We start from the raw sequence: 17327 nt of genomic DNA, 5'->3' as shown, positions 1-17327 counted from the left end.
CGCACACCGATCTGTATCTAAACTATGATCGACAGAAGCCAATCATTCTCTAACATACACGGCAAGCATCGTTACCTACCACGGCATACGACCAGCCTTCCCGACCCCTGACTTTTGAAATAATGTGTTCTTAACGTAGCAAGACCATCTGATTGGGAGGGGGGTTACTGTTTGCTCTCCTTCTTACCGTGTTCTCGACGGTTCCAAGGCAAAGAGTCCTTCCAAGTGTCAATGACATTCCACTCCGAGTAGAGCTCAGTCCCTCCCGCGCCTGCTGCTTGCTCTCTCAGTCCGTTAGAGGCGCAGGCATAGAGTTCCCACCTTGCCATTTCCTCCGCAATCCTGCTGTATCCCTTTGTCCAGGCGTATATGTATTGACCACCTCCGTCGTCGAACCAGAAGTTGCCATCCAAGTCGCCCCGTAAATCCCTTGACCGTTCTTGGCGGCGGGGATTCAACTGGATCTTTGGAAAGCCTGAGCCATCGGTCCCGGGCAACGTGAGATCAGCACCGCAATCCACTGCCTGGCGTTGGAGGCTCCTGTCCGAGATATGAGGTTTCAGTTCCAAGTAAGTCCCGGTGTATTGTCCCGCAATCGCAGCCATGATAACCTGCATCTTGGCGTTCGGCCGTCGGATAAGAAGTTCTCTCAGGGTGTTTTCTTCGGGAATCTTTGGATGCCATATCAGATGCGCCACATCTTCCCTGTCCACTGCCTCAGCTTCAACTCGAGAGAGGTCGTTATCCATGATAAATCTCGCCGTAACAGCTCTTTGGATCTTTCTCCCATAGCATCCCATCCTGCCCGTCTCCTCCTCGTGAACCGCCCACCACTTTGCAAACGTCGTACTATGCTGGATTCCCCTCATCACCGCCAAAGACTCCCTCTTCTCCGCCGGAACAGGCCGTCGCAGCCTCACGTAGCGATCAACATCCCCCTCCCAAGCGGCCATCAGAATCAATACATCCTTCCTCGCCGTCGGCAAGTCCACCGGCAACGGCTCATACAGCAACCATGCAAACTCGCGCGGCAGCCTCGCCACGTCAGGATTAACCCCCACGCCCTCCCCTGTAATGTCAAACCACATCAGTCCCTGACTCCAATCCGCCGGCGTCAATTTCTCAACGTCCGCAAACAACCCCGATCTCAACGCCGTGTCCCCGTTCAAACCCACCCTGATCCTTCTCTCCGGGTTCTCGAGATTGACCGTGCAGGTGTAGTCGTCCATGACGGCATACCTCACTGGCTGCTCGACAATGGCCCTGAAAATCGCATCCGCGCCCGCGACATCGACGTCGGGCGCCCCCGAGTCCCGCGCATCCCGCGCCTCTTCGGCAATGGATATGTCCGGGAGGAGGTTGAGCTCGAAGTAGAGCTTGGCGTAGCCGGCCGCGGCGCAGGCTCGGCCGACGTGGTACCGCATCTCGGGATAGCGCCGGGCGAGCCGTCGGTAGGTGTCCTCGCTGCCGAGGTAGTACCAGATGCAGTACGGCTTCGGGCGGGAGTCGTGCATTTCTGGGACGATGTTGTTAGATATCTGGGAGGCGAGTGCTTGCTTGGTGTACACCGGATCTTCTTCAAAATCTGGATCGTCTCTCCAGAGGATGAGGTCTTGATCTACGCCGGACGAGGTAGAGGAGGACGCGGAGGATATAGAAGTACCCCATTTCCCCATTTTGTGCGTGAAAAATAAAAATGCGAATATAACCGCGACTAATGATGGAAAATTAAAGTTGGCATCGCGAAGACGAACGAAAGAATATTTAAGCATCAAGTGGGAGCCGAATGATGTGATGTCCCCCATGCTTATGCACGTTAAATTTGGCCTCACCCGCGGATTTGATATCCCGTCTGGGCCTCAAAGTGCTGGTCATGCGGCTCATGCCGTGCCAGCTGTGCCGCAAGAGATCACAATAGCAATCCGGACCCGAGTCACGGCCGTCGAAAGCCTTACTGACTTTCTCCCCGCCCATCTTCAAGGTAAATTCCACGTCGTGGTATTCGGCAGTGTGGAGCTCCCAATGATAATTCCACCAGACTTTGGCCGGACGAGACCCGCCCCCGGATTCCCCACGCCGACCGCATTCACCGACGTTCTGAATCCGAGGTTTCGTTTGTCTCCTCGGGGTACAATTGAGTGGCTTACTTACTTACTCGACATTACAGCGGCGTTTAAAAAGGCGCCCGTTACCACTTCATGACCATCTCGGAAAAACAGCCCCGAACTCGTCCGACCTAACCCGCTCTCTGACGTGAATTGAGCCTTTGATGTCGGCTACTAAGTTCAGTCGGCAGGTGACGACTTGAGCCACCTCAAGATTAGGTTATGAGCCCGACTTCATCACATCACTCCGTCCCAATCGCGACCCAACATATCCTATCTCTCGCTTCCTCCGCACGAGAGAGCACCTCGACCTACCAACATCATCCCAGCTTCCAACCCGTCTATGCTTGAGCCCCATTGGCTCCCGAGCAAAGACCAACGAACTCTGCCCTGCGTGCTGGGAAGATGAGAACATGAAAGGCGACAAATTTACCGCCTTGGGGTAGCTAGCGAGTCATTGACCAGCATCGCACCGAGGTTGTTTCTCTATTCGTAAGAATTGGCACATCAGTTGCTGAAGTCAGAGGTATGTACACGACGCTGCTCTCCAATAGTGTTTCAACAAACTGAGTCTTGCCAAACCTAAATTCCGACTAATGCCTTACCGGGAACTAAATATCATGAACCAACCTTGCAGCTCTGGGGGCCCCGTCATGGACAGATGGGCAGGAAATTCCTCTGAGGGGCCTTATAGGATGGAACGGGTCACCCCGTGGGATCCATTCTGCCCTGCGTCCTCCACTTTCCGTCTTACCAGCGCCGGCCGTCTGCGAAAGCTTGCTCCCGTATCCCTCCCGATGGGCTCTTCACGAAACCGAAGTCCAGGATTCTTGGCAGGCTATCTTGGCTCACATATCCATCACGACGGCATTATATACCTGAGCCGCGGGTCTGCCTCCTAAAGGGGGTGAGAGGGAACGAAAACCAAACGACAGAAACCAGCCGAAGAGAAACATCACGTCCGAACACCCCGCCGAGAGCCCCATCCCACCGGAGCCATCCGCATCACAACCTCCACACCCCCAATCACCATCCCGCACTCCCGCAACCCTCCGCGGGCCAGCCGCCGCTGCCGCTCCGCTCGGAGGAAGGCAGCAAAATGGCAGAAAACATCAAAGGCTCCATCGACCTCTCCCGCGAGGAGGCCATGGCCATCACCGCCCTCGCGACCGCGGGCATCTACAACGCCGTCGAGATCTACGTCCTCATCTTCACCACCTTCCGCCAGCGCCGCGGCCGCTACTTCTGGTCCATGCTGATCGCCAACAGCGGCATCTTCGTGCACGCCATCGTCTCCCTGGTCCGCTACCTCCGCCGCAGCGGCACCGTCGTCCCCGGCGCCTTCGCCGTCGCCGCCTGGTGCGCCATGGTCACCGGCCAGTCCGTCGTGCTCTGGTCGCGCCTGCACCTCGTCGTGTACAACCGCACCTGGACCCGCCTCGTGCTGGCGCTCATCGTGACCGACGGGTGCGCGATACACGTGCCGATGGCTGTGCTGTGGGTGCTCTGCTGGGCGACGCCACGGGATGCGCAGGCGGCGTGGATCGAGCGGTACGGGGTGTACGAGAAGGTGTCCATCGTGGTGTTCACGCTGCAGGAGACGTTCCTGACGGGGATCTTCGCGCGGCAGGGGTGGTATAACCTGCGGCCGCTGTTCGCGTTCAAGACGCGCTCGGCGAGGTTGATATCGTGGTACCTGCTGAGCCTGTTTGTGCTGGTGTTCCTGCTGGATGTGGGGTTGGTGGTGCTGGAGTACACGAACAACTTTGTGTTCCAGACGACGAGCAAGCCGTTGGTGTACAGCATCAAGCTCAAGGTTGAGTTTACGGTCCTGAATAAGTTGTTGGCTTTTACGAAGATGAATTCGTGCGATTGTCACCACCTGAGCGACAAGCCTGGGAGTTTCACGAAGGGGCTTGTGACGTCGGATACGAATACTACGGCGAAGGGGAGGGAGGGGCAGAATGGGATGTCGCCTGTACCGGAGTCGGAACGACCTGACCGTATATTTGACGGCAATTGAGCATCGAGAAGATGGACTGTTATGTTGCATGGAACGGACGGCCACTCGCCTTTGAGCAGACACGAGTTGATACCCATAGAAGAAGCATGAGCATGCTGTAATGAGAGCGATATTGTTAGCGATGAGAGCATTTCACGAGTAGAGCTACTATTACGATTTCAGCCTAAACCACGATATGTTGAAACAAGTTCGTTATCGGTTCACATTACCGAGGTTGACGCATGATGAGAGTCAGAGAAATTGAACGCTTCGGAAGTTCCGAGTTGAAATCACTGCGGACTAGGAAGCGACAGATAATTAGGTTGAGCAATGTCATTGAACTGCAGTTTTGCAACGTGCGGCGATAGCAGAGCAAACACCGATCAGGGCACACCCTTGAGCGTCAGTAGACAAGCTTCCAAAGGACCGGAAGATGGAAATCAGGGAAATTTCTGAAGTTCCTTGCGGACTTGCGGGGTAAAATGGCCCAAGCCGTCGCAGAGGCCTCAAGTCGTGGGCACAGCGAAGAGTCAGTATAGTTACTTGAGGCTATGATACTGGGCTAAATCACGCTTCCGTACAAGAAACAGTTTGGGGCGAGTATGCCAGAATGACTAGGGAGTGACGACCGATAAATTCCAGCGAGACATCCAACGAATGCAAGATCATGAAGTGCGAACAATTGGCTGACGTTGCCGCCACCCAGGAACGGCTCGCCCGGCTGCTGAGGTGCGGACGTGATGAACGACACGCCAGCTGAAAACCAATTGACAGTCAAAATCTCCGATACCTGTTCACTCCTGCGTGATGGAAGTTAGATCAGACGTAAAGCAGGAAACGGTCTACCCGCGTGCAGACTGCGTCCCATTTGCCGACGTCAACTACTGCAAGCTGTAGGAGCTACGTTGTATCTGCAGACGCAATGCCACGGAGAAAACGGCTGGAACCGAGTTTGGAACAGACGGGCCTTTCCTTTGGTTCTGCCGTGGCTTGTCGGTTTGACAAGATCTCAAATGTCATCAAGTGGTTTCACAAAACCTGCCGTGGCTTCATCCAACACGCAGAGTTCGAACTCGTAATATGACGCAACTAAAATCTTGCTGCTATCTTTGGGTTCGTCCGGCACGCAGCAAGACGGGAGCGGACAGCGGGAAGGGCAGGACCGATTTGGCTTACCGGTGGATCAGTCATCCCGAAAGGCTATCCAATTGCGAGAGGATTTGGCGAGGAATGTAAGTGAGTGAATGGTGATGAGATGGGCGGCGCATGGTGAAACATGAACCGCTGTGTTCAATTGCGGGAGCAGTTGAGAACGGCGGGGCGAGGAGGAGAAGAGACGGCGGCAAGCCACCATGACCCTGCGTGCCGTGCGTGAACCTGCAGCTAAGAAAAGCGTGCGACGGTTCGTGGGTTGCCGCCACCACCACAGCAGCAGGTGAACGAGCAGGCCGCTGGCTTGTGCTCATGCGGACGGGGAGGGCAGTCCGCTGGGCCTAGTTGGGGATGTGCAGGTTTTCGGGGTTGATGGTATCAGGGTCTCCTGGCATTCTTAAAGTCAAATCATTCTCCTGAACCCCGTAGGGTGTGTCATGATTTATGCGATAATGTGGCTTTATCGTCGATGGAGGAAGTCTCGTTGAGCCGTTGACAATGCAGAGCAGGCAATTGGGCCGCACGATCAGAGTGCTACACTTCCGCGATGCAAGAGGTTTTGGGGGCCATATCAAACTGTGCATTATATCCCCCCAAGATAGGGATGAACGTTAGTATTTGCAGTGGACGCACGTGGAGTTGGTATGGTAATCAAACAAGAGCGTCGCAGGGATAGCGGGATGAAGTCTATCGACAGTTGAGGGTCGTCTGCGCGGAGGCCCCGCGAGCCGGTGCTGCAGACGGCACGGAAGCGTGTGAGATTCGCGACCTGCAGGCCAGGTGATTCTAGAATCGAATTCGAATGCGGACTGTGGTCAGACAGATTTGAGTGGGTTTGGTGACAGAAGCGATGGATGCTGGAAGACTCGGGGCTCTCTTCCGCGATGCAGTAGCGGCGGTAAGTCAAGACAGCTCAAGATCACACACGGACCGTCCTCTTCGTCTGTCGGACTCGGATGTCTGTTTTTTCTTGATTTCTTGCGTCGCTCCCGGAGTCCAAGAACGCAGTTCTCAGGTCTCAGACCTCGTGGGGGGCCAAACAAATGTCTGGATGGGATGATGGGATTGGCAAGCGAGCCAGCAGACCCCTTTTTCCTGCGTATGCCCCCTGGAGGGCGACGTCGAAGACGTGCGCACGGTGGAACGCGGACAGTTTTGAGTTCGCAGTGGCTTGAGATATGCTGCAAGAATTCGGAGGATTCTTCTTGGAAGGATCCAATGCACGTTTGTCAGCTCTTGGAAAGTGTTGGATACGATGGAGGCGTCAGTTGTGGGCCGATTACGAAATACAAACGATAGGAGGGCGATGCAAGCCGCAGGCCAGGTGAGATGGCACGCTGGGAAAGCGCGTTAGCAACGATGCATAAGGTTTGGGGTGAGATTGACGGGAAGGTCGATCAATGCCTCAAGACGGGAGTTGATGGTCGGATCCGGTATTATTTAGATTGTCCATCAACGACGAGTCGGGGACTCTGGGGGACGAATCATGGAGTCTGCCTGGGGCTACTGCTCGACGTGGAATGATTCATCCATACCGAGCACACATCAGCGTGTTGCCGGCTTGCCCGGACGTTGTCTAAAGTCTCGGAACAAGAGCAGAGGCGCTCATGGGCGAGAACGACGATTCGATCCGAGATTCGGTTGGCGGCCCCAAGCAGTAGGCCACGTCGTCATTTGCCTCTATTCGTTTTCTTCTCGGCTCAATGGCAGCTCGAGTTGCAGCTCAAGCTCCCAGACGTTCTTATCCAGTTTCGGCAAGACGAACAGCTTGACCAGCTGAGCTCTTGTCTCTGGTCCAGAGGACTGCTCCCGCCAGTCTGGTTCTCCCACGGCAGTCGAGTGGCTCCCTCCAGGATACGTACAAGTGTGGTAGCGTACGAATAGGGATGCAGCGGGACGGACGGTCGGTACATGGCTGTCACGTCTCAGAAACCGGCAGAGCTGGTGAGATGGGACCTCGGCCGGAAGTATATTTGCGAACCGGCTCGTCGAGGTGCGCCGTCGGTGCAGTGCCATTGGCTGCTGATTAACTGGCCGCTGAACGATGACTGAGGGCGGCGCGTCCTTCGGAATGCGCATTCGTCAAAGCAGCTTTGTGGTAATTGTTGGACAGCTCAGGCGAACTGCTGAACAATCCATTTTCCATCGGTGCTTTCGGATCCTGAAAGCCTCGGCGATGTATTCGCATGGGGAGAAAAAAGAAATGTCGGAAGCATTGTTGGTGCAGAAATCTGACGAGTTTTCGCACGTAGCTGCAGGCGGACGGGGCTTTCTGCGCTCTTCAGGTCGCTGGAACGCGATTAATCACCGCCATATCGCGTCGATTTGAGATGTTGGACTTGAGAACGTAGTAATACGACAGGCGCGTATTTCGAAAAAAAAAAAAAAAAAAAAACCTTGAGCGTCGAGGATCAGTAATAGAGAGTTCGGCTTCCTTTCAACCTCTCAGTCAGCCCAGCGAAGCTTCCTATCCTGTGGCGGCATCCATCCGTCTGTCTGCCGTGTAAGAAGGACCCGAGAGACGGGATCCTGAGGTGTGAGATGCCTGAGAAAAAAGAAAGGGTCCTGCCGAGAGAAGATGAGCAAGCGGACCGAAGTACCGGTACAAGGATGGGGAGTGTTGTTTTGTCGTTTCAGTCAAGTTGCTGCTTGTTTTTTGGGGGCAGGACCGAGAAGTCATCCACCAGCAACCCTTTCACAGTGAAGTGGAACAGGTGGACCGGGAATTGTGACTGAGGCGAGGCGTGCGGTTGTGTCGGCGGTGGGTGGGCAGTTGCCAGTGGGCAGCCCGCATCTCGCAGGGCAGGGCAGGTGGCAGCACAGGGCAAGCAGGGCAGCACGATGGTCCCTGCGTCCGGTGTGGATGAGAATTGGATGCGACTTTGGCAAGCGTGACTGCCAGTGCCCGGTGCTGGTGCTGGGCGTGTTCTTTCCTTCTGCATACTTAGTAGGTACTGCAAATTGGAAACGGAAACCGCGACTGATTGTACCTGCCTGTGCCTGCCTATCGTTCCTGTGCCTTGCAGATAAAAAGGCAGGAAAGGTGGGCAGTCACCAGTCACCAGTCTCGTGGTGCCTGCGCTGCTGCCGCCCCAAAACCCATCTCAGTTGGCAGTCGCCGGTCGTGCAGTTCTTTCTGTTTTCTGCTCGACTGGTGACTGCCAGGACGGGGGCTGTAAGTCGCTAATGCCGCATTCGGTTAGCCTGCACCTGGATGCCCCGCCTGGCCTCCCCCAGGCTCCCCTGGTCTGGACATCGGGCCCAAGTGGCTTGGCCTCAGTTGCGCCCCACCATCATCTTTCACTGTTTTTTTCTCTCTTCCTGATTGTTGCTCGATTTTACCGATATTCTCTGTCCTTTGGCCCCCTCCACACTTATTGCTGTTGCGTTGCGTTGAGCTGCGTTGCGTTGCACTCACGCTTCGGCTCCCACTTGACACCATCCCCTGACTGACTGACAGCGGATTCCTGGAGGAACACCACCAAAGCTAAACGGCATCTCTCTCTCAGAGCCAGGCTCCTGGTCGTCGACCGCCTCGATCGGGCTTGCCCTTGTTGACGGCGGTGGCCCTTAGTCTCAGACGGCCTCATCAAAACGTGTTTGCCGGGATTCCCTACGCCATGAGTGGAATTCCAATGGGCGACCAACTGCCCCTAGACATTCGAGCCAGTGCTTCCTGTCAAATGAGATCAAGCTCCCGGCTCTTGCTTCTCGTCGCTCAGTCTTGGTTCAGACTCGGAGACTCACCCTCTGGACCCCGACTGGAGGACTGGAGCCACTGGACTGAGGTGCTGGATAACACGGTCCCCTCAAAAGCATGGCCACCCCTGACTTGGACCCTTGACCCTGTATCGCTAAAGTGAACGCCGGACTCTCGGCCGTTTTCTCACGCCTTTTTGGCGTTCCAACACGGCACACGGTAGCCAGCCAGTATCGTAGACATTTCTACGTTTCTACTGCATAGTACTGTTGAGCAGTGTTGTCGGCCGTGGAATGTAATGTGGTGAATGCCATGTTGGCTGAGACGCTGGATAGGCTCTCTGCCGCAGTGCTGATCCTCCCTCCTCATGCCTCCGCCGTCAGCAATATTAGAAGCAATAATGACCTGCACTCTGTGACCTTATTGTCCTGATTTAAGCCTCAAGCCTTCGGGATGGCACTGACGATTGATTACTTGTGGCCAAACAGGCGAGGCCAGTCCGACCACCTCGCCTGCAACTGCGACTGCGACTGCAACTGCGACTGCAACTGCAACTGCAACTGCAACTGCTATTGAGCTGCGAAGTGACTGCTTGTCTTGTTTGTTGGTCGTTGCTGCCCCCTCTGATGCTTCTCTCAGGGTTCCCAGAGGGAAGGTAGGCATCGTAGTAGCTCCTTCCTTGCCTCCTGCTCCCTCTTTCCTCCTTTCTTGCTTCTTGCTGCTGTTCCTTCTCTGTCTCACGGTTTGGTTAGGTATTCCACGGTCTGCCTCTTCTCCTCTTCACCTCTTCACCTCTCCAGCTCCCGAGGTCCCTCCCTCTTTCTCTCCTTCTGGACTGCTCCAGCCAGCCTCATTGCTCACTTCTCCCCCCTCCACCAAACTGACTCTTCCCCGGCATCAACTCTCTCCAAAACGGCATCGTGGCATTTGAGACAGTGACGATCGCCCGGGATATTTCGCAAACGAAACGACGTGCGCGACTCCCAGAACAGCAGGAGACCCTCTTCTCGCGCTGCCTTCGTCCCCAAATCGGCCCAGCAGACGACTCGAATGCGCAGACTGCGAGAACGGGCGCATCCGTCACATTGCGCGCCTCCCAATCAGAAGCCACCCCCGACGCGCTTCTAATTTGCCAGACATCCACCCACCCCGGTCAAGCATCCTTATCCACGCCCATCCTCTCCTCTTGTGCAGACTGCAGACGGTGCCTGGCCTGTCGACCTTTCGAAATAAACACCACCCACGGTTGGCTTTCCCCTGGTCGCCCCCTGTCCTGACCCGACCGACCCTCTGCTTGCTGGCCCACGCTAACCCACCACCACGCCAGTCCGCTGCAGCCCAGGCCAATCCAATCCATTCATCTCTCCCCCGTCTTCACCTCCAGCACACACAACCGGCTCAATAGGAGCAACAGCACGGCATAGCACAGCACAGCACATCACGGCGACGAGGACAGCAAAGCCAGCAGCACCAGCACCCGCAGCGAGTGAACGAACGAACCCCGTTCCCCTCGTCCGTCCACGCCCCCCCTTTCCCCTACGCCACCCCATCCAATTCGACTGGTCCAGCACGCCGCGCAACAAAACAGATAATTATCCCGGGCTACCCTATCCTGCGAACATCTCCAACAATCTCGCGCTCCCAAGCAACGCTGGACAACGCACAGCAGCTCCGCACTGCAACGGCAACCACAGCAGCCACTGCGAGCTCTTGCGTTCTCTTGTTTATATTTATCTCTCCTTCTCGACCGCATGACGATCGTGTCTGCATCTCTTCATCAAGCCGCTGCTGCGCTACCGCTGCCCCGGCGAACGAAGACGCAGCCCCTTCCGCTCCTTCATCACCTCACGAACGACTCCCACCAAAACACCGGGTCCCCTCGACCACGACACGAACGAAGCATAAGAATAGTGCATGGAAGTCGACATTTCCGCGACTAGGACTCTCCACGCACCTGATTCCACCGCCCACATCGATCCGATTACACTTTTGAGACATCGGCACAACAGCACCAGATTCTGAACAGTGCTTCATACTGCCAAAGATACAGGGTCTCGCCCGGGGGATTGCACAATCCCGACACCCCCAGTTCGTTCAACTTTGTGGCCTCGCGCCTAACTTTATACAAGGAGGACCGAATTCCTTCCGCGCCGACCGTACGAAGCCTTTCTTCTTCTCTTTCCCATCATGGCCAGCTCGCCGCCGGCCTCTCCCGGGAATCAAATACCCCAAAGACCGATGAGCGCCATGGTGCGACCGTCACCGAGAAGTAATAGCCGCCTGAGCATGACCAGCAAGCATGGCGGTGGTAGCAGAGCATCTGACGAAGATGCCCGGACCGCCGTCAAAGTTGGTAAGTTTGCTCTCCCGCCGGAGTCGTCGTCCGTTGTGCTTGTGACGACGTCGCGTCGCCTACCCCCCTTTTCCTGCAAACAGAACATCACACCACTGACCACCGACTCTCTACCACGCAGCCGTGCGCGTTCGGCCAGCACTCAAGCCCACAGACCCGGGTTACGAATTGATTCCTCAACGATTTCAGCGATCAATGGTCCAGGTCACGACAGACACCAACATAGCAATCGATTCCCCGCAAGGAAGGAAACTTTTCGTGTTTGACCGTGTTTTTGGCTCCGATGTAGACCAAGAGGGAATCTGGGAGTATCTGAGCGATTGCGTCAACGCCTTTATCCAAGGTTACAATGTCTCGCTTTTGGCGTACGGACAATCAGGAGCTGGAAAGTCGTACACAATGGGCACATCCGGGCCCAATGAACAGGGCGACCTCGAAATCATGGGTAAGTTGCACCGCATCTCGACGTCTCGAACTCGTACATCACGAAGCGGTTTCCTTTTCGATAGATCGTCAGCTGACAACAGGCTTTCCAGGTGTCATTCCCAGGGCGGCGACGGCACTCTTCGAAAAGCTCGACGGGCCAGTCATATCAAAAAAGCAGGCCAACCGCGGGTCAATGTCCCAGCTGCGGACACCACACCGATATTCTGCCCAAGGAGCATCAAGCTTACCGTCAGAGAAGAACTGGTCATTGAAGGCCACATACGTCGAAATCTACAATGAGCAGCTGCGAGATCTCCTAGTACCAGACAACGTTCCACAACATGAGCGCACCAACGTTACCATTCGCGAAGATGTCAAAGGCAACATCATTCTCACCGGTCTGCGGCAAGTCGAAATTAACTCAGTAGACGACCTCATGAATGCATTGAATTTCGGCTCGACCCTTCGACAGACAGATGCGACGGCTATTAATGCTAGGTCTTCCCGGTCTCACGCCGTATTCAGTCTCAATTTGGTGCAACGGAAGAGCGGCCTGCAGGGTTCAAATGGTGCCGACAAGCGATTTTCCGTTCCGATCGAGGCTATGACGGGATCCGAGACCTGGGTCACAACGGACAGCAAACTCCATTTCGTTGACTTGGCTGGCAGTGAACGACTCAAGAACACCGGTGCCCAAGGGGAGCGTGCCAAGGAAGGTATTTCCATCAACGCGGGTCTGGCCGCGCTCGGCAAGGTCATCTCACAACTGTCTTCACGACAAGCCGGATCGCACGTTTCTTACCGTGACTCCAAGCTCACTCGTCTGCTCCAAGACTCACTGGGCGGGAATGCCATCACTTATATGATTGCTTGCGTGACGCCGGCCGAGTTCCATCTGAGCGAAACGCTAAACACCGTCCAATATGCGCAGAGGGCCCGAGCTATCCAGAGCAAGCCCCGGATCCAGCAGGTTGAGGAAGGTGACAAGCAGGCTATCATTGATCGTCTGAAGGCGGAAGTAGCCTTCCTGCGGGAGCAAATCCGTAGCGCTGAGCGGGGAGGGGGCGAGCGACGCACAGCCTCTGCAGGTGAGAGGTCCGAGCGACAGAATGAGCGGGAAGTTGAGCTGCAAAACCAGCTGCTGGACGCCCAGGAAAACTACACGACCCTTAGCCAACGTCACGCGAAGTTAATTGCAGAAATGGCCAAGGCCCGCGACAACGAGCAAGCCGAGAACGATCAACTTGAGGAGTCACTGGGCGACACTGCGACAGAGCGACTGAATCGATCAAATTCCTTTGCTGCCGCTGTCGAGCAGGTTGTCTTAGAATACGAGAAGACCATTCAAACCTTGGAGCAGTCTCTGTCGAGTACCCGCGGCACATTGTCGAACACCGAAGCCAACCTGTTGGAGAAGGAGACGAAGTGCACTTACATCGAAACGATCAACACACAACTGCAAGCACGCCTGCAAAAGCTCATGGATCGCGAGGCCAGTACCGAGAACTATCTCCACGACCTGGAGAACAAGCTTGACGGTCACACTTCTGGCGAAGAGAAGAATGCGACAATCATTGTGGAACTGCGCAAGGAAATTTCTCGCCTTAGAGAGAACGAGGCTTCCTGCGAGGACTACATCTCGACACTGGAAGAGCGCCTTGCAGAGGCTGACCAGGATGCCGAGCTGATGCAGCGTGAGATTGACCGACTCGAGCAGGTGATTGAACGCCAACGATCGCTCGGAAAGTTGGATTCTCTCTTGACCGAACTAGACCACATCCAGGGCGATAGCAAAGTCCCGGAACCCGAGACCGAGGGCCCGAATGGTCTTGCACGACGACAGATTCCCGATCACTCTCGCAGTCACTCTCATGTCAGCCGTATGAGCCGCGACGTCATCCCCGAAAATGTCGAGGAGGAGGCAGCAGCCAGCAAAGCCGTCGATTCAGGCGAGAAGGGCGGATCAAACGGGGAGAAGACCAACGGAGTCAAGACACCTGAGGCTGATGAGCAGGCCTTGAACGCCGACAAGCATGAGTACCCGCCACAAAGCCCTGCCCAATCCAAGTTTGTCCAAGATAAGCTGGAAAACGTCACCCAGGAGCTCCTCGACCTACGCGTTGAGCATGAGACGACCATCAACGAGTTTGACTTGTTGAACGCCAAGTACGAGGAAGCGTTGCGCACCCTCGCTGATCTTCAGGACACCATCGATGAGTCACGACACCCTGAGCGCAAGGTCAGAGACTCGATGATGTCTGTCACTTCTCCCAACCTCACCAGACCACCTTCCTTCTTCTCCGATGCTCGGTCGAGCGACTTGAAGGAGAATGGCCAGTTCTCGTCTCGGTCCTTGTCTTCCGAGTTGTCCTCCGCCATGGAGTCGCCAGCCAACGTCGACCCCTCTGATGCGGAGACTGCCACAGCCAAGCCCGAGGGAGAGTCTGATCCCGAGCATCTTTCGACCGAGGATCTTATGCACCAGGACCTTCTCGCAACGGAGGTTGAGAGGTTCAAGATGTTGGCAGCCGAGAAGGAGGAGGCCGAAAAGGAGCTGGCTGACAAGTACACCCAACTTGAACAGAAGCACCACGAGGCTCTGGACATGCTCGAGGAGCTCAAGACGGAGGTTGCACAAGCCAAGGCCTTGGAGGTTACCTCGCCGCGAAGCGGACAACCTGTCATCCGCCGCAAATCCAGCCAGAATGTCATGATTATCGATCGCGCTCACCGATCGTTCGCCTCGCTCCGTAACATCGCCGCGGAGAACTTCGAAGAGCAGCCCGATGTAATGCAGAACTTTGAGCTGAACCTCAACGCCGCCATGCACGAACTCCACGCTCGTTCTGAGAGAATCCAGGAACTCGAGGCAGACATTGCATCCACCAAGAAGGAGATCGAGACAAAGATGACTATCATCTCTGGCCTCACCCGTGAGCGCTCCAGTTTGAAGGCCTCTCCGATGGACATGTCTGTCGTTTCCAACCTCAAGAACCAACTGGAGGCAAATGAGAAGCAGATGAGGGATATGAGGGAGACTCATGAGGCCAGCGAAAAGAAGCTGATGGCCGAGCTCGAGAGCCTCCGAACTGCCGTGAAGGAGATTCCTGCAGAGGACGCCGAGTCATCACCTCAAGCTAACGAGGCTGCGCTTGCGGCTGCCACTGCGGCTGCCGTTGCTGCTGTTCCTGAGGCATCCACAGATATTTCCGACGTTCAAACCAGAGCAGTACCAACGACCGAGGAGAACGACAAGAAGATTACTGAACTCCAGACCGAACTGGTCAGCTGGCAAACGAAGCATCAGACCGCCCTCGACACGATGCAAGAAACGGAGGCCAAGATGAAAAAGACAATCGAGGAGCTCGAGGCTGAGATCACTTCTCTCAACACTAGAACCACCGAGCAATCTGCTACACGAAGTGATGAAGAGGTCAAGGAGATTGAGGAGAAGCACGAGACCCTAGTCAAGAACCTTCGCAATGAGATCAACGAGTACAAGGCCGCTATCGATGCCAATGCTAGCAAGGTCACCGAGCTCGAAGCCGTCCACGAAGCTACCAAGGCGGAGTTGGAGGAGGCCATCAAGGCCCGTGACCTGCACGAGACACAAGCCAAGACTCAGCAGAGCTTGATTTCGAACCTGGAGAACCAGATTGCTGCCCACGAGCAGGCTCTCAAGACCCACCAAGACGGTATGAAGCTGTTGCAAGAGAACCACGCCAAGGAGCTCGAGGAGATGAGGCAGTCAGAGCAGAAGGGCTACGAAGAACAGGTCGCTGTTCTCCTGAATGAGCATGCCGAGAACGTCAGACTCCTCGAGTGTGAGCTCAACGACGCCCGGGAGGATCTTATGAAGGTTGCTACCCAGGTCGCATTCGCCCTTGGTCTCGACGTCAGCATCGAGAAGATCACTGAGCGCATCGATGACCTCATCGCCGACCAGAAGGCCTTGACCGAGGAGCAGAAGAAGTCGGGCGAGATTCAAAAGCATGTCACTGAGCTGTCGACCATTAACGACAACATCCTCAAGGAATTGGAGCAGGCCAAGTCGACCCTTACTGATTTGCTTACCGCCGAGGGCGAGCCTATCAGAAGCCCCGCTCCTCTTCCCGACCAGCTGTCCGCTATCCGCAAGAAGATCGGAGACCTGGAACACAGGAACAAGAAGAACTCCCGTCTCGTGGAGGAACTTGAGGATCAGCTTCAAAGCAACTTCGATCAGGTTCAGATGACCAACAACCGTCTGTCTACGCTGCAGACCGAGCGCAACGCTCAGATCGAGGATGCGCAGGCTGCTAAGTTCAAGGCCGAGTCTGAGTTGGAGTCTCTTAGGGCCGAGTACGCCGCTCTTCAGGTACGTGATTCTTACTCTCCCCCGCCGATCAACGTTGCTAACTCGACGCAGGCCAAGCTTGACGAGGTATCCAACTCTGGCAACGTACAGCGATCCAACTCAATGAGCTCGCCTCTGCGCAAGAGCTCATCCGCTGCTTCTCTGCCTTCTCCCCCACCGGCTATTCCTCTGCCGCCCCTCCCTGGTGCCAACGCCGGTCCCAACGGAACAGTTCCGAGCACTCCTACGCAGGGAACCCGGCCCGCCAGCAAAGACCACCATGGTGCTGTCAACCAAATCCAAGAGGACCAGGAGGCCCGCATCCGCACCATCGAGAAGCATCTCCAAGCCGAGAAGCAGCTCACTCAGACCCTCGAGGAGGCTCTCACGGACCTCGAGCGCCAATCCAACAAGGTCAAGGCAGACAGCGATGCCTGGCGCAAGCGCTGCACGGATCTGGAGGCAGAGATTAAGGAGCTCAAGGACCGTCCCGCGCCGACACCACAGCCGGACAACCGCTGGAGTCTTCACGCTGTGGAGGAGGAGCGCAAGAAGAGACAGGCTGCCGAGGCCCAGCAGCGTCTGTTGGAGGAGCGCATGAACGCTCTGTCCAAGAAGAAGAAGAAGGGCTCTCTCAACTGCTTCTAGGCGAAGCCCTGTTGTCTGGGATTTCCCACTCGAAGAGACCGGGCTCGACTGGACTCTTTTTCTTCATAAAAAAAAAGTGGTTTCTTTTGTCGGGAAGGGGAGTTGTTTGATTCTTTTTCTCTGGCTCTTACTACTACCCCCTTTGCGACATTGTATTCTTGCATCTGCGAAATGTTTATGCTGGCCGAAGATGATTCCCCCTACGCATGGCGAAACCCAGAGACTGGGCAGGAGTTTCTCACACTGGCGGCTCGTCCTGCGTCGTTCTACCGAGGGTTTTTGACGTTTTCTCTTTCTCAATACCACTACGCGTCTTTTGCTCATGCGTCATGGACAAGGTGTTTTGAACCTTCACTTCTTCTGTTTTATCTTAATTATTTCATTTTACATAAGTCGTCTACGAATAGCAAAGACCAACGACGTGCTCTGATGACGGCACGAGGGACAAAAAGGAACGGGAGACGGACGTCGTGGGTTGTCAGTCGGAAGGACAACCTGGGTGGCATTCGTTAGACTTTTCTTGAGACGGAGTGATCTGGGGGGCTAGCATACATCTTATACCTTTGGTTAATCCTAGTGCGCGCCGAACCGGATGGACTCGGTTG

At 55.5% G+C, this 17327-nt stretch overlaps 3 protein-coding genes across 3 annotated transcripts; 2 read left to right on the top strand and 1 right to left on the bottom strand.

The window, feature by feature from the left end:
- Window positions 1–164: 164 nt before the first annotated feature.
- Window positions 165–1676, bottom strand: GCG54_00003028 (uncharacterized protein; the record flags this gene model as incomplete). Its single annotated transcript, XM_045403107.1, has 1 exon — window positions 165–1676. The coding sequence occupies one exon, from the start codon at window positions 1674–1676 to the stop codon at window positions 165–167; it is 1512 nt and encodes a 503-aa protein (XP_045270010.1).
- A 1528-nt stretch (window positions 1677–3204) lies between these two features.
- GCG54_00003027 (uncharacterized protein) lies at window positions 3205–4128 on the top strand (the record flags this gene model as incomplete). Its single annotated transcript, XM_045403106.1, has 1 exon — window positions 3205–4128. The coding sequence occupies one exon, from the start codon at window positions 3205–3207 to the stop codon at window positions 4126–4128; it is 924 nt and encodes a 307-aa protein (XP_045270009.1).
- Window positions 4129–11146: 7018 nt separating this feature from the next.
- On the top strand, window positions 11147–16722 carry GCG54_00003026 (Kinesin-like protein KIF21B; the record flags this gene model as incomplete). The annotated part of the gene is made up of 4 exons (XM_045403105.1): window positions 11147–11312; window positions 11434–11757; window positions 11849–16095; window positions 16147–16722. The coding sequence occupies 4 exons, from the start codon at window positions 11147–11149 to the stop codon at window positions 16720–16722; spliced, it is 5313 nt and encodes a 1770-aa protein (XP_045270008.1).
- Window positions 16723–17327: the final 605 nt, after the last annotated feature.

This window comes from Colletotrichum gloeosporioides (assembly GCF_011800055.1).
Source record: "Colletotrichum gloeosporioides strain Lc1 chromosome Unknown consensus_9, whole genome shotgun sequence".
In the NCBI taxonomy this organism is placed as follows: Eukaryota; Fungi; Ascomycota; class Sordariomycetes; order Glomerellales; family Glomerellaceae; genus Colletotrichum; species Colletotrichum gloeosporioides.
The sequence above is the reverse complement of the archived record's forward strand: the minus strand, read 5'-3'. Positions and strand labels throughout refer to the sequence as shown.